We start from the raw sequence: 27,367 nt of genomic DNA, 5'->3' as shown, positions 1-27,367 counted from the left end.
ATGTGTGTGTGAATCACGGCGGCTCTGCCCACACTCCCAGCCACACCCTGCGGCACAGAGGCTCAGAACCTGCCCGCCGTCACACAGCTCCGAAGGGGGCTGGACCCGGGCATCGTCACTCTGCGCGCACTCTCTGAGACCAGTCAGGACATTCGAGAGCCCGGGAAGCCAGGGGCATGGTCAGGGCACCTGGGGGACGCTGGTTTCCTCTGGACTGAAGCAGGAGTGATGGCAAGGAGCCAGGCGGCAGGCTCTGGGGTCTGGGCTGACGCTCCAGCTCCTGGAGTGCTGGGGCTCTTGTGCCCAGAGCCCCTGTTTCCTGAGCACATGCCATGCTACTCCCCCCGCCCGAATGCTCTTCCCTGTTCCTTCCTCAGGCCTCGCTGAGCTGCCTCCCCAGGAGGAAGATGGCTCGGACCACCCTGCTGGCATCAGACCCCGGATACACCACCCACCCCGGCCGGCCCAGCTTCTCCTGCCGTCCCGGCGCATGCATGTTTCGGTGACCTGCCAGGAGCTCCACTGTGGACGGCTTCCGCCCAGCACCCCGGCACCAGGAGCTGGGAGCCTGGGGAGCACATCAGGCGAACGCAAGCAGGAACGAACACACCCTCCCCTGCCACTTTCCGGCCACCTGCTTTCCGCCAGATGCAGCTGGAAGGGGCTTGTTTGGGGCGACGGAGGAAGAGAAGGGGACAGTGTGGGGGCCGTGGGGCTGGGAGGAGTGGACGGGGTGGGGTGTCCGTGCCCCTCACCCTCTCCTCCTGGGCCCTGCGAGGCTGCTGGGCTGGGTCACAGCAGCCCTGGGCTGGGGCAGTGCCCTCCACTCCTCTGTCATAAGGGCCAGGCTGGGGACCCTGCCAGGCCCGCCTGCTGGCTCCTGAGGCCGCAGCACGTGTAGGCACAGCAGGGCAAGGACCGGCGCCCTCAGGGGCAAGAGACAGAACCATGAACATGGGGGTCTGACCACTAAAGAGCAGCCGTGGAAAACTCGTTTAAAAAAGTGCTTTACAGAGGCCTACAGGACGTGATGAAGCAACTGCAATCATGTATCTAACAAAGCTCTAGTGTCCAGACATAGGAAGAACTCTTATTAACTCAACACAGTTGGAAGGACTGATGTTGAAGCTGAAATTCCAATCCTCTGGCCACCTGATGTGAAGAACTGCTGCTGCTAAGTCACTTCAGTCGTGTCCAACTCTTCGACCCCTTGGATGGCAGCCCACCAGGCTCCCCCGTCCCTGGGATTCTCCAGACAAGAACACCGGGGTGGTGAGGGGACGAACCAGACAAGAACACCGGGGAGAAGAAGGGGACGACAGAGGAGATGGTTGGATGGCATGACCGACTCAACGGACATGAGTTTGGGTAGACTCTGGGAGTTGGTGATGGACAGGGAGGCCCGGCGTGCTGCAGTCCATGGGGTCGCAAAGAGCCGGACACGACTGAGCGACTGAGCTGAACTGGGTGGGTGTGCGCTCGGTCGCTCTCGACCCCATGGACTACAGCCCGCCAGGCTCCTGTGTCCCTGGGATTCTCCAGGCAGGAATCCTGGAGGAGGTTGCCATTTCCTCCTCCAGGGGATCTTCCCCACCCAGGGATCGAACCCAAGGCTGTGGTGTCTCCTGCGCTGGGAGGCAGGCTCTTGACCCCGAGCGCCACCTGGGCAGCTGGCAAAAGACAAGAGCCTGATGCAGAGGTGGACAGAGGGCTTGGAGAGAAGGTTCTCGGGCGGTCGACAAGACAGTGAGAGAACGCCCGTCCCCCTCGGTCCTCAGCGAAGTGCTCACCCGACCACGGTGAGACGTCGCTTCACACCCACGGGCACAGCCATGGGGACGACTCCAGACAGAACCGGAGCCGCCGCGTCGGTGCGGGTGTGAGACACCGGTGCCCGCCTTCCCCCCGGCAGGACCGTAACGCGGGGCAGCCACTGAGGAAGACCGCTCGGCGCTTTCTCCAAGAGGCCAAATACAGAATCTTCTAGAAAGCCATCTTGCCACAGAGTTGCCATCTGGCCCAGCAATTCCACTCTGAGGTACAAACTCAAAGAATGAAAGCAGGGACTCAGACACCTGCACGCGTGTGTTCACGGGGAAACGGCCCACGTGTGCCCTGTTGACGAGCGGACAACCGCCCGGCTCCATCCAGCCCGTGGACCGTGGCTCAGCCCTGACACCCGGCACAGCCTGGACGGGGCTTGGTGGAAGCAGCTCGTCACAGAGCCCCGCACGTGGCACGGCCCTGCTGCCACGCCGTGTCCAGCACAGGCAAGTCCGTACACACGCAAAGCAGAGTGGAGGCTGCGGGGCTGTGGGTGGCGGAGGGGACGCGAGTGACCGCTCGTATGGTCACTCCGGGGTGACGGAACCGTTTCTGAGCTTGACAGAGGTGGTGGCTGCACCACAGTGTGGATGCAAGAAATGCTGCTGAATTATTCACTCAAAATGGTTGACTTCATATTATTTGAATTTATATCCTGGAAAACCACATAATATAATTTATTTTTATTTTAATTTTTAAAAAATTTATGAAGTATCTAGGGCTTGAGGCTCAGACAGTAAAGAGTCTGCCTGCAATGCAGGAGAGGCAGGTCTGAGCCCTGGGTCGGGAAGATCCCCTGGAGAAGGAAATGGCAACCCACTCCAGTATGCTTGCCTGCAGAATCTCATGGACTGAGGAGCCTGGAGGCCTATGGTCCATGGGGTCACAGAGAGTTGGACACAACTGAGCGACGAGCACTACACTATGAATGTATGTTAACACATTTACAGGAGACCTGGAAAATACAGAACAAGGTGACATATGGTTCCACTATATATTACAATTATTTTTCATATAATATATGTATTATATGTGTGTGTGTGTGTGTGTGTGTGTGTGTGTATGTATATATGGGTTTCCCAGATGGGGCAGTGGTACAGAATCTGCCTGCCAATGCAGGAGACACGGGTTTGATCTCTGAGTTGGAAAGACCAACCACCCCCCCCCCACCCCCGGAGGAGGAAATGGCAACGCACTCCAGTACTCTTGCCTGGGAAATCACATGGACAGAGGAGCTTGGTTGGCTACTGTCCATGGGGGCACAGAGTTGGACACGACTGAATAACTGCACACACCCGTGCACATGTGTATATATACATAAAGACCTACACACTAAATATTTAATATGCTACTAAATATTACATATTATATTATGTTCTATATGAACATAATACCTACTATTAATGTATTAAAAATGTGTCCATATTAAAAATGGACCGAGCGACTGGACAACAACAAATGTTCTGTTTATTATCATACATATATTAGAGTTTGTGTCTCTCCCAGAACTGCGCCCTCTATAGCAGCCCCGAGTCTCTCTTAAGTACCTGGGGCTTCCAGAGCTGTCCTTTCCTTCCTCCCACGGCCCTGGACGTGTCCAGGCTCACTTGTTTTGTCTGGAGCCTATGTCCCCTCTGGAACGTAAGCTCCGGGAGAGGGGGACTTCGTTTCTTTTTTTGTGGGGGGTGATTTTCTTTATTTTAAAATTTATTTATTTATTTTAATTGGAGGCTAATTACTTCACAATATTGTGGTGGTTTTTGCCAGACATTGACATGAATCAGCCACAGGTGTACATGTGTTCCCCATCCTAAGCCCCTCTCCCACCGCTCTCCCCATCCCATCCCTCAGGGTCATCCCAGTGCACCAGCCCTGAGCGCCCTGTCTCATGCATCGAACCTGGACTGGCGATCTGTTTCACATATGGTAATATACATGTTTCAATGCTATTCTCTCAAATCATCCCACCCTCGACTTCTCTCATGGAGTCCAAAAGTCTGTTCTTTAGACCTGTGTCTCTTTTGCTGTCTCGCATATAGGGTCATCGTTACCATCTTTCTAAATTCCATATATATGCGTTAATATACTGTATTGGTGTTTTTCTTTCTGACTTCGCTCTGTATAATAGACTCCAGTTTCATCCACCTCATTAGAACTGATTCAAGTGCATTCTTTTTAATGGCTGAGTAATACTCCACTGTGTGTTTGCACCACAGCTTTCTCGTCCATTCGTCTGCCGATGGACACCCAGGTTGCTTCCACGGGACTTCATTTCATCCATGACTGTGTCCCTGGCACCTGCAGGTCTTGCCTGGACAGGATGCCCGGACGTCTTGACTGAGGGAGTGAGATCTGACACTTGAACCCAGTGCTCCTGACTGCATTTAAAGTGCTTTCACTGGGTTTCGTGTTTCACTGGGTTGTAGAAGGAGTAACTGCCGGGAGCAGGAGCTCCGCCCCTGGCAAAGGTCATGAGGAAGGAGGCTCGGCATACGCAAAGGCAGGATCGAGCCTCAGGAGTCCCCCTGGAAATTCTCGAGCATCTGCCCCCAAAACCAGAGTCTGCCTACTTTCTGCTTTGTGCTCTCACCTACACCTCTGACTTTACGGGGGGCTGTCCCCCACTACCTCTCTCTGAAAAAAGAGTTAGCTTACAGCTCCAGTTAATAATTCCTGGGTGTGACAGTGTTTCAACCTACAAACTCCTTTGGAAGTCCTCTAGCCTGCCTGAATAGGTTTTTCCGGCCACATGTGATTGTTCAGAGCCTCCCAACTGTGAGAGGCATGAGATGCTCTAAGCTGTCTGAATACAGATTCCTTTGAGCAGTTAAAAGATTGATTAGAAATTGTATTGGTGAAGGGTTTTTCACTTGTTGGGCCATGTTTGCTGCTAAGTTTCCATATCCCTTACCTGCTGTGTCCCTGGCAGTGTATTGATTAATATAACTGGTGTAAGTAGTAGCTTTAATGTTTGTAACCTGGGACCCTTGAGTTAATTCTTTTCTTGATTGAGCCCACCACACCTTTGCCCTATAGGAATGCAACTTTATCTAATGCTTTTGGAGGGTGGCACCTGACTTTAGAATAATCACCTTTAGAGAAAAATAAGTTTCTTAAAATGTTAACAGGCCTCTGGGCCAGAAGATGATGCAAATCACCTAAACTTTTGCATATGATAAGTTTGCAGGAAGAAAGCCTGGCTTACTGCATGACTCTACCCCTTCCCCCATTATCCTCTATGCATAACTTAAGGTATAGAAACTACTTTGGAAAATAAAATGCCGACCTTGTTCACCAAAACTTGGTCTCCCCATGTCGTTCTTTCTCTCACCTTCTGGCTGAATTATTCAGCCTCTTTTCTCCACTGAATTTCCTCACTGAACTATCCTTATTTCAGCCTCTTTTCTCCACTGAATTTCTTCATTGAGCTATCCTTATTTAACCACTCTTTATATCCTTAATTAACGTTTAATTAAGCAATTGTTTTCTGATCCTCGCCCATGCCGTCCCGCTTGGAATTCCCTGGATCCACCGGGGCTGGACCCCGGCAAGTAACCATGTTTTCACGGTTTTTATGAATCTACATCTAAACTAATAAATGTGTCCGTTGACAGATGGTTAGAGAAACAGAACATAGGCCAACCACACGATGGAACATTACTCGGCCGTAAAAAGGCAGAGAATTCTGACACAGCTACAAGCTGGACGAGCCTTGAGGACACGATGCTCAGTGAAATAAGCCAGACACAAAGAAGGCGATCACAAATCCGCCGGGAATCCACCCACATGAGGTCCCTAAAGTCGTCAAGTTCACAGTGAAAGAGACTGCGGAGGGGGCGGGAAGCGAGTGCTGGGGGGGAGCGAGTGCTGAGGGGGCGGGGAGCGAGCGCTGGCGGGGGCGGAGGCGAGGGCGTCTGCTTTCTAAGATGCTAGGGTTCTCAGGAGGGATGGTGGTGACAGTGCGGGTGTGCTTAGCGCCCCTGAGCCGTGCGCCTGACATGGTTAGGATGGTGCGTTTCGCTACATACATTTCACTGTAATCAAAACAAGTTTTTAAATTAAACAAATTCCACACGAATGCAGGCATTCCCAGTGTGCTCTTAGCAGTGGGCAGCCCTGGAGGCTGAGGTGGGGGACACTGGCTGTGTCCCCCACGAACCCCTTGTCTGGCAGAGTGGGGCATGGGGTCCCAGAGGAGCCAGGCTGCAGTCATGGGGTCCTATGGGTGGCCAGAGTGGGGAGAACTGGCCTCTGTGTGCCCCCAGCCCCACAGCCAGAACTGGGGTCTCCAAGCCAGGGGCCACAGCTCCCTTGACCTGAGACCCTCTGCGGGGAGGAAGCGCATGTCTAACACCCCACACCTGTGCCCGGGCCCCCGCACCCTCCCTGGATTGAAGCTTCTGCCTGGAGGGGTACGGCTGGGTCCCACTGAGAGGCACTGGGCTGTGGAGCATGTGGGGTGTGTGTGCGTGTGTCTGTGTGTATATGTTCATCTGTGCATAGTGTATGTGTCTGTATGTGTGTGCACGCAGGCATCCACATGCATGTGTGTATGTGTGTGTGCAGGTGTATCTCTGTGTGCATGTGTTTATCTGTGCATAGTACACGTATCTGTATGTGTGTGTATGTGTATCTGTGTGTGCAGGAATATCTCTGTGCGTATCTGTGTGTACATGTTTATCTGTGCATAGTACACGTATCTGTATGTGTGTGTATCTGTGTGTGGATGCGTATCTGTGTATCTGTGTGTATATGTTTATTTGTGTGTGGTATATGTATCTGTATGTATGTGTATTTGTGAGTATCTGTGTATGTATGCATGAAGTGAAGTCGCTCAGTCGTGTCCAACTCTTTGCGACCCCATGGACTGTAGCCTACCACGCTCTTCCATCCAGGGGTTTTCCAGGCAATAGTACTGGAGTGGATTGCCATTTCCTTCTCCAGGGGATCTTCCCGACCCAGGGATTGAACCCAGGTCTCCCTCATTGTAGACAGACGCTTTACCATCTGAGCCACCAGGGAAGATAATTATGCATATCTGTGTGCATATTTGTGTGTATATGTTTATCTGTGCATAGTACACGTATCTGTATGTGTGCGTATCTGTGTGTGGAGGCACATCCGTGTGTATCTGTGTGTATGTTTATTTGTGTGTAGTATATGTATTTCTATGTACGTGCATCTGTGTGTATCTGTGTGTGTGTGCCCATGTGTGTGCTTTTCCAGATCATGGCATGGCCCTGAGAGGGGGCAGGCGCGGGCAGAGTACAGGCAAAGCCAGAGGAGGAAGTGCTGAGCCCCGGGCGGGTTCCTTGTGACAGCAGGCCCGGCCCCCTCGTGCCGTAACTCTCTGTCCCCAAGCCCTCTCTGGGCCCCATCTCCCGTCCTGTGTCACTCCAAAAAGGCAGCTTGGAGAAGGCAGCTCACACGCTGTGACTCTGGCTCCAGGAGCCTCCATGATTCAGAGCAGAGAGCTGGGGTGGCAGCTGGGCCAGGCGCCTGCTGCCCATGCCTCGGGCACTTCCTGCCGCCCTCGGGCAGGCCCCCTGTCCCGGAACCCCCCACAGCCGGGCTCTTACCGGTGGCACCTTCGTGGCAGAGCCTGGGGTTGGGGGCCCTTCATCCCGGGTCGGTGATGGGCCATGGGGCTCCATGTCCTTCCCTGCAAGAGAGTGGCCAGTGTGAGGCCCGGGGCAGGGCTGCCCAGTGCACGGCAGGCAGGGCTCGGGCACCAGCAGCCTGGGCGGGGCAGGAAGCCAGCCCGGGAGGCGGGTGTGGAACCAGAGATCTAATAACCACCAGCCAGCCACACAGGGTGTCACCACAGGGAGGGGGGTCACCAATGGGAGGGGGTGTCACCGCTGGGAGGGGTGTGTACTGCTGGGAGGGGGTGTCACCGCAGGGAGGGGGGTGTCACTGCTGGGAGGAAGGGGGGTCACTGCTGGGAGGGGGTGTCACCACTGGGAGGGGGGTCACTGCTGGGAGGGGGGGTCACTGCTGGGTGGGAATCCCAGGCCAGGGTGGCCTGGCCTTTGGGGTTCTGTGAGGCAAGCCCCAGTTTGCAGGTCCAGGGCACCCAGACTACAGCTGACCCCCTCCCACAGCCCAGTCCTCCGGCTGGAGCCCCAGTGCCCCCAGTGCCGGCCTCTCGGAGAGGGGTGGGTGGATACTGTCCCCATGCCCCTTCCCAGCAGGAGTCCTCTCCGGGTTGACTGAAAGGTGGGAGAGGGGCCTGAGGTGCCCGGATTCGATCCTGGGGGGAGTGGCTGCCCCACCCGCCGCTCATTTCTAAAGCCCAGGTTTACAGGCAGGAAGAAGCGGGCAACACTCCCGCCTGCTTCCTGCAGCTGGTGGCTGATTGCCTGGTCCCTGCGCGGGAGCGGACATGGCAATGACCAGGGGAGAACCATGCTGACTGGGAAGCGAGAGGAGGGCCCACAGAGGGCAATGTCTGCAGACCTCCTTCCCCGCAGCCCTGGCCTGAGAGCCGCGCTCTGCAGAAAAGCCAGCGTGGAGACGGGGAGTGGTGAGCCCGTCCTGCAGCCAGGCGCGCTGGGGCAGAGAGGTCACCAAGGAGCACGCGCCCCTGCACTCGGCCCTGCGTCCCCTCCCCTGACCACAGCCCGGGGCTGGCTGCTGACGGGGGCCCCCTCCATGCCCCAGGGGCCCTGTCATCCAGGCGCACTGGATTCAGGAGCTGTTGTGGGGGACCCGGCCTGGGGCTGTCGGGGGGCAGCCTCCCAGAGTGCATGCTACCACCTGGGCTGGGCGGATGCAGGGGCCCCGTGGGAGCGGGGAGCGGGCCGCCCCACAGTCAGAGGCTGGCACCGGCTCCTCTCTCTGCCTGTCCATGCCCACCTCCTTGCCCTGCCCATCACACCTGCCACCCGGGCCTGTGCTTCTTCCAGGGGCTGGAGGGGCTGGGGTCCCCTCCTCGGCTCCAAAGCAGGTGATGGGAGCAGGGTAGGTGGGCGGCACCAGAGGGGGCCCCTCTCCCACCCCCTGGGGGCCACCAGAAGGACGCGCTGGGCTCTGTGGGGGCGGCGGTGGGGCGTTGGGGTGGGGGCGGGGGTCAAGGCCCGGAGCTGTGAGAGCAGCGGCCGGCTCAGGTGGCCTGCGCGCTTTATCTCCAAGCACGACAGCAGCGGGTCTGAACCGGCCCCACCCAGGGCCCAGGACTCTGCTGCAGCTAGCGCGGGTCCTAATATTCCCCGACTTCACAGATGAGGAAACCGAGGCCCTGCCGCTGGACCGGGGTCCCCCAGCCTGAGGGTGGGGGCTGCGGTCAGGGTGCCTGACCACCGCACCGCACTGCCTCTGCAGGGACAAGGATCTGCCTCCAGGCCTGGACGGGGAGCCCCCTGCTCGACCTCCACAGCCAAGTGGGCGAAACCTGGCCTCCTAGGTCACGGAGTTCTCCGGCCCTACGAGCCTTCTGTTCATTAAACACGCATGGTGGACGCCCTCCCTCCCTGACCAGGACAGCACAGAGAGGGCAAGGGACCTGTCCGAGGTCACACGGTCCGGGATGACCCCGCCCCTCCCGCGGCCTCCAGGTGACCGCGTCCCCCCATGGGCACTGACCTGGACCCACATCGACCTCATGTTCTCCACCCACGAGCAGGTTCCGGCTGAGCTTCTGCGGGGTGGACGAGGGCGGACACAGCGAGAAGCGTCGTCGCAGGAAGGCCTCCTCCTTCATGGCGTGGGCGCAGGGCGGCTTCTGGAAGGAAGGAGGGGGGCGCTGGTCACACCTTACGCCGAGCCCGGGACAGCCTGTGGCCTGGAGGCCACGGGCATCCGCCACCCGCCCGGCAAGGGGACCAGAGACACCAGAGTCAGGGCCCCGTCATACAGTCAGGTCCAAACGGGACACGAAGGGCCCTAGGGGCCTGCAGAGCGGTCACCCAGGGAGGCCGCACGAGACAGTGCAGGCTTTTCAGGGCCCGAGTCAGGAGCCAGGCCCCGACCAGCCAGTTTGGCCATCACAGCTATGGCAGGACCCTCTGCCCTCCACCCAAGGGCTGGCACTAAAGCGGCCCTGTCGGACCCTGGACACGGCGAAGCGTGGGCCACCCGCCGTCCCCTCCCTGGGGATGGAGCTCCGGGTTGGGGGTCAGCGTTGATGCACATGGGGAGGGCGGAGCGCTGCCCGAGGGGGTCGCAGGAGGGCGAGACAGGCGGCACAGGGCGCCAGGGGCCGCGGGTGAGGGCTGGGGCTGGCCCTGACTCCGGCCTGCCCAGCCCACCTAAGGACGCCGTGAGACCACCCCCCAGCCCTCCCCTGCTTCAGCTCCTTGGTTGGGTTTCCGACACGTGCACCCAAAGCGCCTGGAGAGAAAGTGCAGGTGAATTTAGGGCGAGGTCGGCCCAAGTCACTTGCCTGCCTCCCAGCTCCCCTGCGATGCCCGCCATGCGCTCCCGGGTCTGGCGGGCCACGCTCTCCCGGCTCTGCCCCCACCACGCCTTCCCGGCTCCGCCCCCATCTCGCCCGCACCCCTCGCAGGCCCACCTTGAGCAGGGCCAGGGCCAGCCGGTGGACGTCAGCCCGATTTACAGAAGAGAAAATCATGGCCCCCAGAGCCCTGTGGTCGCAGCCGCCAGGTGCTGGCAGAGCGGGGACTCGGGCCCGATGCTGCACTCTGTCCTCTCCCTGAGGACGTGCTGCACGGAGGCTGGCTGACCAACCTCTCTTCCAAGCCTGGGGGTGCCCCCTGCCGCCTCCCCAGGTGGGCGATGGCTTCCTGCCAAGCCCAGAACAAAGGCCCCACTTTCTCCCACGGCCCTGGGCCTTCCTGGGGTGGGAGCAGCAGATAGCAGCCTTTCCTGCTGGGACAGTGGGTGCCTGGGTGGGGCTTCTGGAGGGGCAGGGTGGCCCAGGGCTCCATCCGCAGCCCCAGGACCTTCTCTGTGCTTCCTGCCCAGGGGTCCTGGGGCCCCCGAGGTGCAGCTGGGCCTAGTGGCCTCCCCTTCCTCACCACTGCGGTGTCACCTGGCCAAGCTGGTTACCTGCGCCGTTTTACAGATGGGGATACTGGTTTCAGAGAGGTTGGGTATTTTTTTCTGAGAATCATCTCAAACCTGGCTCCTGAGTTCCCACCCCCACCCCCATCGGTTCAGCCAGGTTTCTAGCAAACCCACTGCCGGGGAAGGTGAGGGTGGGCGTCTGGGGTCCAGCCCCTGCTGGTCGGAGTCCTGGTGAACACTCACTGCTTGCCCAGGTGCGTCTCAGGCCAGGGAGCCAGCACCTGAGAGGCGGCGCTGCCTTCCCACTCCTGCAGCTGGGCTCTCGCAAGCACTGGGCTGGCAGCCAAGGTGAGTCCGACGTGGTCCTGCCCGGGGGCCCAGAGTGTGCGATGAGGGATGACACGGGTAGGCTGCCCTCACCAGGAGCCTCTCGTCTCTCAGGGGCTGAGTCTTGCAAACTGGGGGCGGGCAGAGGGGCTCCTGCCCTCAGCTCCCCAATCTGGTCACGGGCCCTGGCTCCACTGGGGGGCGGGCACAGAGGCCCCTGGCTGCCTCTCTCCTCAAGTCCTAAGGCATGTCTTCCCCCAGCACAGATAACAATGGGGGACCAGTGGCCTCACTGGTCTGGGAGCCCCCCATCTGCTTGTCCACAACATCTTCCCTCCCACCTTCCCTCTCTCCCTTACATCCACCCATTATTCCACCCATCCATCCAGTCACCTTCCCACCTGTCCATCCATTTAACCAACTTCCTAGCCATCCATTTATCCAGTCATCTGTCCATCCATCCATCCATCCGTTCATTAATTCACTCATCCATCTACCCACCCATCCATCCATCCACCCATCTACCCACCCATCCATCCATCCATCCAGTCTCTCCCCTCCACCACCCCCGGTGAATCTCTCTAGATAGTCAGTGAGCAGCCTCATTTCCTTCCCTTCCTTCCTGCTACTGCTAAGTCGCTTCAGTCATGTCCAACTCTGTGCGACCCCATAGACGGCAGCCCACCAGGCTCCCCCGTCCCTGGGATTCTCCAGGCAAGAACACCGGAGTGGGTTGCCATTTCCTTCTCCAATGCATGAAAGTAAAAAGTGAAAGTGAAGTCGCTCAGCCGTGTCCGACCCTCAGCGACCCCATGGACTGCAGCCTCCCAGGCTCCTCCGCCCATGGGATTTTCCAGGCAAGAGCACTGGAATGGGGTGCCATTGCCTTCTCCATCAGACACATCAGTGGCGACATCTCCATGGCTGAACTGCTGGCCCAGAGCAGACAGCCCCAATCCGAGGGCAGTGCCAGGACGCACCTGTGGATACCCGCTCTGTGTCCTGACTCCCCAGACCAGGCGCAGGCCTCCGCAGGCCCCCTCTGACCTGCTTGGATGGCGGGGGTGGCTCCTCTCCAGCAGGGCCTCAGGGGCTGCCCAGTGCCCACCCCTGGCTGCCATCCATGGTCTCCTTTAAGGCCGTGGAGGCGGAGACGCTGCTCTGTTCATTTCAGAGGTACATCCAGGCCTGCTCGCCCCAGGGCTCCTCTGTGCCTTTGGAACACAGTCCGGCCTCTGTCTCCTGGTCCCTGTTCTCCAGACCATCAGGTCCCCGGCCTGCTCCTCCCACCTCATTCCCTGCCTGGCTCCATCACCCACTCTGCCCCAGCCACACTGGTCCCCTTTATGCTCCTCAAACATGCCCGTGCCTGCTGGGGCTTCTGCTTGGACGCGGCCCCCCCCGAACGCCCTCACCCACATCTCCGTCTGTCTGGGTGGCCGGGTCCTTCTCGAATTCCACCCTTGGATCAAATGTCACTTCCCAGAAGGCTGCCACCCGCCCCCCGCCCCTGTCTCACACGACTCCACGTCCCCGCGGCGCAGTCCAAGTTGCTGCCGTGTCACTCCGCGTTCCTTCGTCTGTTAGCTCTCCTCCCCCACAGGACACAAGCTCCAGGAAGGGGACAGCGCTGTCCCTCCTGTCTGCTGTGTCTCCGTAGAGCCAGGCCCAGGGACTGGCAGGGGGCATGAGGGCAAGGAGACCCTGGGACCTGGGGTGAAGAAGACAGCCCAGTTGCCCCTGGGCTTAGGGCCTCCTCCTCCTCCTCCGCGGGTCCAGGGAGGGGGGACCTCAGAGAGGCGGTCAGGGTCGGTCTGGGGCCGATTTCCACGGGAACCCTGGTGAAGTTCCTCCTGCCACGCCTGGTGCAGATGAGGCCCTGCCCTCCACGCACCGCCAGGAGGCAGGAGGAATCCGGCTGCGCCTGGAGGATCTGCAGACCCTCGGAGGCTCCGAGCCGGGAGGACCGCCGGCCTGATGCTGGGCTGACTGAGCCCTGGGCGGCGGTTCCCCTTGTCCTGGGGAAAGCTGAAGGCTCGCAGCGCTGGAAGGGGAGACCCCTATAGGAGCCAGTCCGTGACGATGGAGAGAAGGATGGAGGAAGGAAGAATGGATGGGTGAGGAAACAGACTTCCCAGCTAGGCCAGCGGCAGTCAGGACCCCACCCACGGTGGGCAGCCCTCTCCCTCTGTCCTGGCCTGGGCGCCAGCTGCCCAAGCACTCAGGGCACTCTCTCTGGAGGGCACACTCTCTCTGGCCCCGCCGTGGGCACTTGGAGCCTTGATTCCTCCCACCTGGGCTGTCCGAGGCCACTGTGCGCCTTCCTCTCGTTGGCCTCTCTGGTCTCTGAGGGCCGGGCTGAGCTCTTGTGATAGTAACAGCCTCCCGTTGCCCTTGGTCACTGGGACGACGCTCATCTGCCCAGCTGGCCCTCGGTCAATGGCCCTCAAGTCCTTCCCCAGGGGCCATGAAGGACGCCGATCCCACCATCCGGCTGTGGCTTCGTCTGGTGCTTATGATCACGGAGTCCAAGGGTCTGAGCGGACACTGTGGGGCCTGGAGGGATGGTCCCCAGCACAGCCCGTGTGTGGGGCCCTGATACCCCGGTGAGGAGCCTCGGGCATTTCTTCAAGAGGGGAGCCACAGTCCAGAGACCCCGGGGCCCCCAAGAGGGGCTCACTGTGGAGGCCAGGAGGCAGGGCGGAGGTGGGGAGGGGAGCCCATCCCTGTCGAGCACAGAGGAGGGGTCTGCAGACCGGGAGCCCCCAGGGAAGCCACTACACTGCCGGCTTGGACCCACGGCCTGGGAAGGCACGAGCTGCAAAGCTGAGGGCGCAGGTGTGGCAGGCTTCCACCTCACCTCCACGGCGGGTGGAGGGGGTGCTGCTGGGGGCCCACCCAGCGGGCAGGAACCCCAGCCCTGGGGTGCAGGTGGGGGACATTAGGGGAGCCCGGGAGGGGAGGCAGCCCTGACTCCTGGCTCGGCCCCTTCTCCCCGCCCTACCTGCCCTGGTCTGAGCAGGCTCCTCAGTTCCGTGTCCCCCCAGGGCCTGAAAGCTCCCCAATGTCGGGGGCAGCTGGGTCCCACGCAGTGCCGGCCCAGAGACGGACTACAGGTCAGGCTCTGAGCTGCCTGGCCCAGCCCTGTGTCTCTGAGCTCCAGCACCGGCTCGGGCACCTGGCAGGTGACAAGCTCTCTGTCTTGAGCCAAGGCCGAGTGGCCAACAGCTAGGCGGGGAGAGCAGGCACAGCGCCCACAGTGTCCCACCTGGGGGCCCATACACTGCCTGTGCCGACCCGCTGGAAGCTGCCTTCCGAGCAGTCTGTGCCTCTAAACGCTGTCCCCTCCCTCCACCCTCCGACGCCCACTTTCCAGCCAGAACAATGCGATCCTCGTGACGAAAGGTCGCTGGGGCGTTGGCGGCTACACTGGAAGGACGTGCAGCCCGCTTCTCCGGGGCTGGAATCCGCTGGGCCACAGTGGTCTGGGCAGGTGGGAAGGGCTGAGGTTCTGGGAAGGAATCCCACAGAACCCCGGGCTTGCTGCACATCCCGCTTTGCGGCATGGAAGTGGGTGGGGGGCATCCCGCCTTGCCTGCAATGTCTGCGTGGCCTCCGTTAGGTCCCTATTTGTGAAGATAGGGGTTGCTCTGAATGGAGGTGACAAAGTCCCCTGCAGAGGCTGACGGGCCAACCCAGGGTGCCCACGGCTGCCTGGTTAGTGTTCCCACCGCTGGCCCAGGGTCACGCCGGCCCAGTTGTGCTGGCGGAAGCAGGGGAGGTGTTCCTGGGCAGTGGAGGGGCGGTGCTGGGCTGCTGGGGGCTCTCCATGAATCAATGGAGGTGGGAGAAGCAGGCACGTACAGCCTGGCCCCCACACCACCAACGTGCCCACACTCACAGTGCATCCACTTCTGCTTGAATGGAATGATTATGAAAGGCGAGGGGCGAAATGCCCCCAAATCACAGATGAGCTCGAGGATGAAGCCTGCTTGCTTGGCTCTCTGTCTGCACACCCAACGGAGGGTCAGCAGAGCCCAGGGAAGGATGGCAGTTGTCAGGGAAAGGACCCCGGCCGCCGTGTCCACACCAATCTGCATTCCAGAAATTTGCTGGGGCCCCAAGGCTGGCGACCATGGGGTCCCTGCCGAGAGGAGCCTCATAAAGGTCCAGAAACACACCCTGCCTACTGTCCCCTGGCTGGTCCCAGCATTTGGAGCTCAAACTGGGCAGCCTGAGCAGCCCCCATGGGAACACGGGGGAGCACCCCGACACGGCACACCACCGTTCAGAACTCTGGACCTGGGGCTCCTGCGGGCTCTGTGCTGAGGACAGGCCCCCCGAGGGCCCTGGGGTCCTTTCACACACTGTCCCATGCGATGCGATTCTCATGGCACCTGAGGGATGAGGGGAGCAGATCTCATGACCCGATTTTAAAGGCGCAGAAACCAACGTCCCAGGAGGGGAAAGCGCCATGTGACGTCCGAGGGCTCAGACTGGGCCAAGGTCCCATCAAGGCGGCACAGCTTCAAGCCCCCTGCCCCGCTGTACCTCGGAGACGGCTGAGGGCAGGGATAGAAACCAGGAGGGGAGGCAGGATCCCAAGGGACGGGGTGGGAGCCCAGCCTCCCCCAGGGAGACGTTTCCCGGACAGGCCACCTCAGAGCGGCTGAGCCCCGGGGAGAGGGGCCGGAAGTGGCCTGCCCTTCCTTGCCTGGGTGTTCGGCTGACTCAGCCGGGTCATGTGGCCATGGGCAGGGCCAGGCCCTGGCACCGCCCACCTGGCCTCCTGACCAGCACCGGGCCAACTGGCACAGCCAGTGCCGCCTATGTGCACGTCCCCTGCGGCAGAGCCGACCCACCCAGCTCCAGAGAGTGGGGCCACCGTGGCCTGTTCCGACGTGGGCCCCGCGGCAGGCCCGATCCCAGGCCGTCCCGCCCCGACCCTGCCTGCCGGTCCCACCGAGAGCTTGATTTTCAGATGCAAACTGCATCCTGGGGATGGGGCTCTGGGGTGGGGTGGAGAGGGCCAAGGGCACGACGTCCGCTGAGGTCCGGCCTGCCCGCTCTCAGTCCAGCGTTGGAAGCAGCAGGTGGATGTGGGCCCCCAGGTGACCTCATGCCTGAGTCTGGCTGCTGACCTGAAGCGCTGGACACACCAGGGGCTGGGAGGCGGGACCCTGACGGAGCTGGGAGGAACCAGAGTGACTGTGGACGCCACCACGGCCACGGAACAGGAACGTGAGTCAGACACGCACACGTGGGCCACAGCCGGCACCTCAGCTGGTCTGCACGACGGCCCTGAGCATCCGGACGGATGGACGCCGTGCAGTAATTATGCTCCAGTTTTTCCCAGAACCAGCCACGGCCACACTGCAGGCAGAAGCGCCCTGCCCGATGTGCAGGAAAGCCAGGCATCGGGTCACACGATGTGCAGGAAAGCCGGGCATCAGGTCACATGATGTGCAGGAAAGCCGGGCATCGGTTCTTGACGATCCCCCTCCCTGCCTCCCACGCTCTGTCGGGCGCGCAGCCCGGCATACAGAGAAGGCATGCAGCCCTTTCTATTTGGTGTGGCCCCGGAGGGCGGAGACAGAGAAGCGTGATCAGAGGTCTGGGTTAAAAAAACTGAGCTTACGCCAAGAACCAACTATGTACTTCTCTTGTGACTCAGCTGGTAAAGAATCCGCCTGCAACGCGGGAGACCCGGGTTCAGTCCCTGGGTTGGGAAGAGCCCCTGGATAAAGGAAAGGCGACCCACTCCAGTATTCTTGCCTGGAGAATCCCATGGACTGGACTGTATAGTTAGTCCATGGGGTCGCAAAAAAGTCGGACACAATTGAGCAACTTTCACTTTCACTGTGCTAAGAACCAGCTACGTACCACACACACTATATCTCACAGACAGAAAGCAAGCCTATGGTTACCAAGGGGAAATGGGGAGGGAGAAATGAGGAGTTTGGGATTAACAGATACAAACTACTATATATAAGGAAATAAACAACAAGGACCTACTGTGTGGCACAGGGACCCACGCTCAGCATCTTAGAATGACCTAGAATGCAGAAGAATCTGTAGAAAAACATATGTGTATGGATAACCATCATTTTGATGTACCTTGAAACTAACACAACATTGTAAATTAACCGTATTTCAAGTTTTAAAAGCTGAAATTAAAAAAACCAACAAACACTACAGGAGCCACCTTTTGCCTTTAAGAACGTGAGAGCACCGAAGAACTGATGCTTCTGAACTGGGGTGCTGGAGAAGACTCTTGAGAGTCCCTTGGACTGCAAGGAGATCCAACCAGTCCATTCTGAAGGAGATCAGTCCTTAATATTCACTGGAACGACTGATGCTGAAGCTGAAGCTCCAACACTTTGGCCACCTGATAGGAAGAGGCAACTCACTGGAAAAGACCCTGATGCTGGGAAAGACTGAGGGCAAGAGGAGAAGGGGATGACAGAGGATGAGATGGTTGGATGGCATCACTGACTCAATGGACATGAGTTTGAGCAAGCTCCGGGAGATGGTGAAGGGCAAGGAAGCCTGGCTTGCCGCAGTCCATGGGGTCACAGAGAGTCGGACACGACGGAGTGACTTAACGACAATGTAGAAGCCACACGTCCAAGGGCACCCACTTAACATGCACTCCTACAGCCTCCTCTTTAATGCCCAACTGGCTTTGGACTCCATAAAACCCCTCCCTGGCCTTGTCCGGGTCGGGGTGAAGCCTCCTTCCCCAGCTGTGCCCCCTGAATCGCTCTTCTTCAGGGAACAAGGCTCCAGATCCGAGGCTGGAGCCCCCCGTCCACCCTGGACGCAGCTGCTGGCCCTGCCCTCAGCGCCTCGAGGCTGGAGGAGAGGCAGAGCCTCATTCGGATGACCACCTCCTGGGACCCTGAAGAGTCCTGGTCCCACCCCTGCTTATGGAGGTGGCACCGGCGTCCTCTGAGGCCTTCAAGTGAGCAGTCCCCCCATCACTGAGAGCCCCGGGGACTCACTAAGCAGGAGGGCGCGGTCCACGTCACGACTGCTCCTGGCAGGGAAGAATGTTGCTCTGGGGACCCAAGTTCTGGAGGGCAATGCCCCTGGGCTTCCTGCTCCCCTGGGATCATCCGTCGCCTGCTTCCTTCAGGACGTTTTGCACCGGGTGTGGGCCCCCGACACCCTCCCGCCCAGCACCGTGGCCCCTCACCGTGGCGTTTCCCGTAGGGCTGGAGCCCAGTCTACCTAGCCCTGGGGTGCAGGGCTCACCGAGGTTTCCAGGAGTTGGGTTTGGGGGGGTTTCATCACAACTTGAGTGCAAGAAGAGGACAGGAGGGGGCCTGGCTTCTCTAACATCAGGGGCGAATCCTTGTGTAAACTGAAAACTCCCTCTTGCCGGACAGTCCTAATACCCCCACAGCGGCAGCCCCCCCAGGGCGCATGCACCCCTGCATCACCCCCTGCCCCATACCAGAGGAGCTGGCGGGTGGGCAGCAGGCACCACGCCCCTCCCCATCCTGTCTGCCTGACACCCCCCTGCAGGGGCTGGGAGGATGCTAGCTCTTGGAAGCAACAAAGACCCAAAGCTCCAGTTCCCTGCCTTCTCTCCACTTTACAGATGCAGTAACTGAGGTCCCGAGGGTGAGCTGGCTCGCCCAGGACCATGCGGCCGGCTGGCACCAGCCCCGACTCCCAGGTCACCCGGGGCAGGCGTGCTGGGCCACCCTGGGGGTCACCCCACCGTGGCGGAGCTGCCCTGACAGCCAGGAGAGGAGCTCTGGAGAGGGGGTCACCCCCCCGTGGCGGAGCCGCCCTGACAGCCAGGAGAGGAACTCTGGAGAAGGTTTACGAGGCTGTGTTCTGTCCTTGCCCCTGCCTGGACCCTCTGGGTGAACGGGTCGCCCTTCTCGCCTCCGGTCCTGGGCTGGGGTGGCCGCTCCTCTGCAGCCCGATCCGTGAACACCCACTGTGTGCTGTGCGCGGCCCTGGTCCTCCCACAGCCCAGGGGCTGTCTGCACTTCTGCGGGGAGCCCACAGGCTCTTCCTGCATGGCTCCTGGCCCCATCCAGCCTCCGGTTCAAGGGCCTTATTCACTGCTGACTGCCTGGGCAGGAACGGGAGCCCCACCTTCCAGGCCCATTTGGGATAACCAAGGGGGCAGCCCCTGGGGAACCCTCGTCAGGTTGCGGGCCGCCCAGTCACAGCTCCACCTGTCCGTCCCCGTGGTTTCTGGGGAAACCAGTTCTGTCGGCCGCGTGGAGAAAGAGGCCTCGCCAGCCGGGTGGGACCAGGCCAGCACTGGGCCCAGGGTGCCCACAGATCCTGCCGCGGTAGGGATGGTCCAGGAAGGTGACCTGACATCTCGGGGGTGTGGCCCCCACCTCTGCAGGCCCTCTGGTCTCACCTCCAGCCCCTTCACTCACCGAACCCTCCAATGGACCCCACCGTCTGGTCCCAAGCAAACCCCACTCGAAAGCACCCAGCTTCCTGGGGCCAACGTGTTGGCGTGACATTGGCCTGACCCACAAGACATGGCGGGGGGCACGCCAAGGGCCCCCAGTGAGACCAAAAGAGAAACGAGAAAGAAATGAAAACCTACGTCCACAAGCAACGTGTGCACACACACGCCCACGGCGGCCAGCACGTGGAGGCAGCCCCGACGTCCGTCAGCTGACCCGTGGCTAGCCCATCTGCGGTCCACGCACACTATGGAGAGTTCGTGGACGTGGAAAGGAGTGGAGCGCCGAGAGGAGCTGCCTAGACGGCCCGATGCAGAAGCGATGATGGATGCTATTTCTTTTAAAAAAAACAACTCAAATTTTCAAGATTTTCATCGATCACAATCACGGGGGCCGCTGGCCCCTCCAGCCTCTGGCCAATCTCAAGCTCCGGGGCATGGACCCACAGCCCCCTCACCAGGCCTGTGGTCTGCAGACCCCACTGGCGGCCGCCCAGGTCAAGTCCCACCACCGTGTCTTGTCCAGTGGAGTCACTGAAAGTGTTAGTCACTCAGCTGTGTCCGACTCTTTGCGACCCATGGACTGTAGCCCACCAGGCTCTTCTGTCCATGGGATTCTCCAGGCAAGAATACTGGAGTGTGTAGCCATTCCCTTCTCCAGGGGATCTTCCCAACGCAGGAATCAAATGTGGGTCTCCTGCATTGCAGGCAGATTCTTTATTAACATCTGAGCCCCCAGTGAGGTTTGGAGAAAGGTCCTGAGACCCCTGACAACCCGCCCTGGGGTTGAGAAATGCCCCCACTGAACCCAGGGGAGGAGACAGGGCAGGGCATGTCCTTAGGTTCCAAGACCTGAATCTGGGTCTGTCCCCAGTACGCTGGTCACACCATGAAATGACAAGTTCTGAGGCGTGCAGGCGCCTCGTGAGCAGCAAGTGACAGCTGAAAACGAGAGCAAGAGCGGTGGGGGACACAGGGACCGCTTGGAGGCCGGCTCAGGGTCAAGCACGTCCCTCTGGTGGGGCTGAGCTTTACGGATACCTGCTTGCTGGGCCGTGGCCAGACAGCCTGCTGCCCCTTCGTCTACGCCTGCCTTTTGGGGACACCTCAGGGTCCCCAGCCTGCCAGTTGGTGCTCTCTGGGCGCTCATTCACCCTAAAACGCTATCCCTTGGTTTCAAGGGGCAGCCCCAACCCAGACCCCACGGGCAGCGCCCTTCCTGGTCTCAGGAGGGGTCAGAGCCCTGGATTATCTGATGTGTGGGGGGCCCACATGCCAAGACTGCAGGGCCACCCCCTCCAGGCTGTGCTTTCCGAAAGGGCAGGAGGCTCGACAATCCCCCTCCCCCGGGCAGTGAAGGCCAGTGGGAGGAGCCAGAGGCCGGGTGGCTCCACCCAGCAGGGCCTTCCTCCTTCCGCAGGCTGGGGGCCACAGCAACCAGGGTCCCCTGTCCCCCGCTGACGGTAGAGGTGGCTGTGACAGTGGTGGCTTCTGGATCCTGAGGCTTTTGGGGGAGAACTGGCAAGTTTCCTCTAAGAGGGGCTGTATTGGAGTCCTGGGGCGGCTGCAACAGAGGACCTCAGGTGGGCAGTGTAAACACAGAAACGGATTCTCTCCCAGGGTCCGAAATCAAGGTCTGGGCAGGGCTGCGTCCTTGGAGGCTCCTTCCTGCCGCTTCCGGCATCTGGGGCCCCAGGTGCCCCGGGACTTGCGGGAACTTCCCTCCAGTCTCTGCCTCCCCTGCGGGTCTCACACCTCCCTCGTCTTCCCCTTTTCTCCTAAATCACTGGACTCAAGACTCCAGCACATAGTCTGGGATGACCTTGGCCGAGACCCTGCACTGAACCACACCTGTGAATTCCTAATTCCAAGGAAGCTCACGTTCACAGGTTCCGGGTTTAGGACTCAGACCCCAAAAGCGGGGCCACCATCCAACTCACTGCAGGAGTTTCCGGGGGACCCAGCCCAGCAGAGACCCAGGGTGGGGTGAGGGGGACCGCCTCCCACGCCTGGCCTGCAGGTGCCCTGGGGGCCCTTGTCCCTCCGCCCACACCCGGGCAGGCCCTTCCTGCGCGCCTGGGCAGGCCAGCGCCCACCCGGGCAGGCCCTTCCTGCGCGCCCGGGCAGGCCAGCGCCCACCCGGGCAGGCCCTTCCTGCGCACCTGGGCAGGCCAGCGCCCACCTGGGCAGGTCCTTCCTGCGCGCCCGGGCAGGCCAGCGCCCACCCGGGCAGGCCCTTCCTGTGCGCCCGGGTCAGGCCAGCGCCCACCCGGGCAGGTCCTTCCTGCGCGCCCGGGCAGGCCAGCGCCCGCCCGGGCAGGCCCTTCCTGTGCGCCCGGGTCAGGCCAGCGCCCACCAGAACCCACCCGTCCCCATCCCCCTCAGCCTTGTCACCTGTACCCTGTCAGCCCTTTGATTAACCTCCTAGGGCTCCAGCCCCAGACCCCCCGGCCCTGCCCCCGACATGGAGTGCCCCCCAACCTCCCCTCGCAAGCCCCTGGGAGGTGTCAGCTTTCCCACTGAGCCAGTGGCCCCGGCCCCGGGTCCCAGATGTCAGGCAGCCTCACACGTCCCTGCCCCTGGTCTCCTGGATCCTGGGCCGGCACTGGGTGTCCCCTCCTTCCACTCCCCTCCAGACCTGGTGCTGGACGCAGCACGCAGCTCGGCGTCACCCCGTTTCACCCCCCACCCCCCCATATACACGCACTAAAGTTTTCAGCAAGCCAGCCCTGCCCCCAAGCCCAGCACTGGCTGGGGACCCTGAGGCTGGGAGGGGCCGTGTCCCCGGAGCCTGCACATCCCAGGGCCGTGTTCTTGGGGGCCTGAGAGTCACAGATGAGATATACGAGAGGTATCACACCCTCAAGTTCCCCCCAACCCTGACCCATCAAGAGCTGAGGGGCATTTTACAGGTGAGTCGGGCTTCCCTTATAGCTCAGTCGGTAAAGAATCTGCCTGCAATGCAGGAGACCAAGGTTAGATCCCTGGGATGGGAAGATCCCCTGGAGAAGGGAATGGCAACCCACTCCAGTATCCTTGCCTGAAAAATCTCACGGACAGAGGAGCCTAGTGGGCTACAGTCCATGGGGTCACAAAGAGTTGGGCACAGTTGAGCGACTAACACTTACTTACATACTTACAGGTGGGTCAGGCAGGGAGGGGGCCCAAGGCTGACCCAGAACCCAGGCTGGACAGAACCTGGGCCTGTGGGCCTCCTGGGACGAGGGGAAAGTCGCAGCACCCAGAGGTGCCCCCGGACGGTTTGGGTGGGCTGAGGGCCATCCAGGCGTCCCAGCTAGAGCGCGGTGGAGGAGACCGCCCGCCCCTGCCCGGGCCCCACCAGCCCAGGAGCCTCGGCCCCAGGCACCCAGAGCAACGGACGGTCGTTTCTAGCTGACGCTCACGTCGGGGAGACCCCTGGACAGTCATCTGGAGCTCGCGGGGGGCAGGGGATGAGCGGTGCGCTCTGTGGGAGGGTGGAGAGGGGGTCACTAAAGACCTGGGGGCCACTGGGAGGGAGGGGGAGAGAATGAATGTGAGACCCCAGCGTGAGAGGGCACTGGGCTGTGGCAACAGGCACGGCTCTGGACCTGGGGATGAGCGCCTGGCTGGTTCCGACCGCCCGCCTATTTCGGGCCCTGGGTCACTTGGTTTCTATAGAGCCTGTGAGCCACCAGCGTGTGGTCATGGGAAGTGGGTGGGTCTCCCCTGGGGAGAGGGGTGATCCTGGGACCGCCAGAGGGTGGCGTTGGCCTCCGCAGGGCCTGGCCCAGAGCAGCAGGGACCCCGAGAGGATTGGGGCGTAGGGCCCACTTACCAAGGGGGCCCGGCGCCTCTACTGCTCATGTGACCCTGAAGCCCTGCCTGCCCATCCCTGCCCTGTGCGTGGGTTGGGGCGGGGAGTTGAGACACGGCTTGGCTGAGCTCAGAGAGGTCTCGGTGCTCCGGTGCCCCCTCAACGCCCAGAGATGAACACGGGTCCTTCTCCAGGGGGCAAGGGTGTGCACAGGGGACCCAGGCTGGGGACACCAGCGGGTGGGGGCGGGTCCAGGCCCCAGCTCTGCCTCCGGGGGTCCTGCCCAAGCTTTATTTTCCAGAACCAAGACCAGGGAGACGGATACAAGGGCTCAGTCCTCCCCCAGCTCCAGAGTGAGAAGGACAGACCATGGGTCACAGGGAAGGTGATTTCTGTGCAGACGCCGGGTGCAGGACCAGCCGGACAGCTCACCAGGTCCCCAGGACACCAGGGTGGTGTCGTCCTGCAGCTGAGCCCCGGGCCACCTGCCCTCCGTGTGGCCTCAGGAAGCCTTCTCGAGTGGCAGAGGCCTATCTGGTCCGGCCAGGCCCTGTCTGGGGACTGGGGCTGGACCGGGGCCTGCAGGGCCCAGGTGACCCTCGTGGAGGCCTGGGGGGAGGGGACACTTGTCTGCAGCCCTCGGGGTGGGATGCCATGTCCCCAGATGGCTGACAGAGCCTCGGACTCTGCTGGTCAACCTGACTTGACCTTGAGTGTCCCAGGATGATAGATCGTGGCCTGCCGGTAGGCAGGAATCACCCCTTTGTGCCCCATGGGTCAGCCCGACAGACACCCTGTGGGCACACGGCCCTGAGATAGACGGACAGAGGGAAGGAGGACAAGGTGTGACCTCTGGAAGGTAGTTTGTGAGCGTGAATCAAACGTGAATCACCCCTCAAGGGTGATTCTGGAAATTTAGTACAGGGCGTGAGATCCATACAGTCGATATCTGTGGCAGGAGCCATGCAGGAGGATTCGCTCTGCAGGCATATTTTCAGGAGTGAAAACACCCATCGGCAGGTAGGAGGCGAGAAAACCAAGGGTGATGCGGCAGATGCTAAACACGGCCACGGAGACCACGCCACGGCCACAGAGACCGCGCCACGGCCACGGAGACCGCACCATGGACACGGAGACCGCGCCACGGCCACGGAGACCGTGCCATGGACACGGAGACCATGCCATGGACACGGAGACCACGCCACAGGCACAGAGACCGCGCCATGGACACGGAGACCATGCCATGGACACGGAGACCACGCCACAGGCACAGAGACCACGCCATGGACACGGAGACCATGCCATGGACACGGAGACCACGCCACAGGCACAGAGACCGCGCCATGGACACGGAGACCATGCCATGGACACGGAGACCATGCCACTGGCACGGAGACCGCGCCATGGACACGGAGACTGAGACCGCGCCATGGACACGGAGACCACACCATGGACACGGAGACCATGCCACTGGCACGGAGACCACGCCACGGACACGGAGACCGCGCCACAGGCATGGAGACCACGCCACGGACACGGAGACCACGCCACGGACACGGAGACCACACCATGGACACGGAGACCACGCCACGGACACGGAGACCGCGCCACAGGCATGGAGACCACGCCACGGACACGGAGACCACACCATGGACACGGAGACCACGCCACGGACACGGAGACCGCGCCACAGGCATGGAGACCACGCCACGGACACGGAGACCACACCACGGACACGGAGACCACACCATGGACACGGAGACCACGCCACGGACACGGAGACCGCGCCACAGGCATGGAGACCACGCCACGGACACGGAGACCACACCATGGACACGGAGACCACGCCACGGACACGGAGACCATGCCACAGGCACAGAGACCATGCCACGGGCAAAGAGACCACGCCACAGACACGGAGGCCACGCCACGGGCAAAGAGACCATGCCACAGACATGGAGACCATGGCACGGGCACAGAGACCACGCCACGGACACGGAGATCACGCCATGGACACGGAGACCATGCCACAGGCACAGAGACCATGCCACGGGCAAAGAGACCACGCCACGGACACGGAGGCCACGCCACGGGCAAAGAGACCACGCCACAGCCACAGCATGGAGGAGGGGGCCATGACATGGCGACTCCAGGGCAGGGTGACATAAACGATAGACAGCCCACTTGACCTTCTCAGTCTTGTATGCGTCCCCACGACAAGCGTGCGCCCTGTTTACTGCAGAGCACGCCCCCAGCAGAGCTGGCACCTGGCCGAAAATAAATGAGAAGCCAAAGATGCTGGGCCTGGAGCTGGGCTTGGGGGAGATGGTCTTTGCATGGGCAGGTGGCTGAGGGTCATAGAGGAGTGTGGATTGGCCTGGGGCCCCTCCATCGGGTCCACCTGGACCCCCTCTTCAGCAGCCAACAACCCCCAAGCTGCCCCACGTACAGGTCTCCTACCTCCAGGCTGGAGTGGATCAGGACCTGTTTTCCAGGTGCCCATGGCTACGCCAGCCCCACTGAGAGGCCGTCAGCTCCTGGCACCCCATCTGGCAGCCCAGGACTGCTCCCCCATCCCGCCCTTCACATGCCTCCCCTCCCCGACATCTCAGAATCTCTGCTGCAGAACCTCCTCTGTTCCTGGGGGCAGGGCGCCCGTGTGGGGTCCCTGGCTTGTCCCTGCAGCCCCAGGGCCAGGGAGCGTTCGGTGTGTAGCAGATTCTACCGATGACATTCGTTGGGTGGGAGGGGGTATCTAACCCAGAGGGATATGCATACAGCAGGCACCCAGGAACCAGACTCGGCTGACTGAGGCCATGACCCCTTCTCCACCTTCGGAGCTGCTCTAAGGGGCCAAGAAGAGACTGCAGGGGGTGGGGAGGACACGGGGGACACTGCAGAGGCAGAGGCTGGGGACGCATGGCCCAGAGGCCCGTGCAGGGCTCCAACAGGTGTGGAGAAGACAGCGCTGGAGTCTCTCCTGGGGGTCTCTGGGGAGGGTGGGCTCAACCCCTCCAGGAGCTCCTCAAGGTCATGGGGGTGTCCAGAGTGAGACTTTCCAGAACCTTCCCTGCTGCCTTCTGCTCTCCAGGGCCGTGTGTGGATGGCCAGGGGCCCTTGTCCCAGGACCCCGCCCAGAGAGCCGGACCCCCCACCACAAACGCAGGCTTTGAGGGCAGCTATAAAGGCCGGCAACGAAAGCAGGAGGAAGCAGGGGCTCCAGGCAGGAGGTGAAGACGAAGGTCTATTTTAAACCAGAATTCAGGGAGATGAGAGGCAGCCACACCCGGGGGCGGCAGTGGGGACCACGGGGTGTCACGGGAGCCTCGGTTACACTGACCTCTCTGCTTCGATATTTCACATTTTCCATGCTGCCAAGTCAAAAGGGATGGCCTTAAAGCTCGCGCTTGAAGGCTTCAGGGGAGAAGTCATAAAAGCCTTGAGGCGAGAGAAGAAATACACGCAAGATTACAGCCCCATCCTCCCCCGCAACAAGCCAGGTGCCTCTGAGGACACCAAACGGATGACATCGGTGGATTGGAGGCCGCACGCCCCCCGAGACGAGGACGGCCAGAGACACAGTGATGCAGGCTCAGCGTCAGCAGTGATACGAGAGGGAAGAGGAGCCGGGGGCGTCGCCTGGGGTCCACAGTGTCTGGCCCCCGGTGAGCTGCAGAGTCTCGAAAGCGTGGACCCCCCGGAGCTGGGCCCCGGCCTGGCCCACTGCAGAGCGGCCTGGGGCCTCCAGCCCCGCCCTGGGCCTTTGGGAGGCTCCAGCCTGATGACCTGGCTTTCCCAGGGGTCCAAGATATGCCCCCTGATTCACAATGGCTCCCCAAGGTCAACCACACCATGCCAGACACCCCAAGCTGGGAAGCTGGTGAAGACTGGGAGCCGGGGTCCGGGTGCTGCCCTCGGCTCCTAGAGGCCTGGGCTGGGGGTGGTCACCCCTGGGAGACCACTGGTCCAGCGTGTCTCCTGCCGGGCAGCCTGGAGAGGGCCATGAT

General features: G+C 61.0%; 1 protein-coding gene across 2 annotated transcripts in view; it reads right to left on the bottom strand.

Annotated features, from left to right (window-relative positions):
• The window catches only part of OSBPL5 (oxysterol binding protein like 5), a 67,261-nt gene that overhangs the window by 23,590 nt on the left and 16,304 nt on the right, over window positions 1-27,367 (bottom strand). For both annotated transcript variants that reach the window (XM_070783103.1, XM_070783104.1), the window contains exons 2-3: window positions 9,409-9,547; window positions 7,404-7,486 (exon numbers count right to left, since the gene is read on the bottom strand). In XM_070783103.1, the coding sequence (XP_070639204.1) occupies window positions 7,404-7,486; window positions 9,409-9,526 (201 nt within the window). In that variant the 5' untranslated portion in view covers window positions 9,527-9,547. The remainder of the gene's footprint in view (window positions 1-7,403; window positions 7,487-9,408; window positions 9,548-27,367) is intronic.

The sequence above is a fragment of the Bos indicus genome, chromosome 29, assembly GCF_029378745.1.
Source record: "Bos indicus isolate NIAB-ARS_2022 breed Sahiwal x Tharparkar chromosome 29, NIAB-ARS_B.indTharparkar_mat_pri_1.0, whole genome shotgun sequence".
Lineage (NCBI taxonomy): Eukaryota > Metazoa > Chordata > Mammalia > Artiodactyla > Bovidae > Bos > Bos indicus.
Note: the sequence above shows the minus strand (reverse complement) of the source record. Positions and strands in the feature narration are given on the sequence as shown.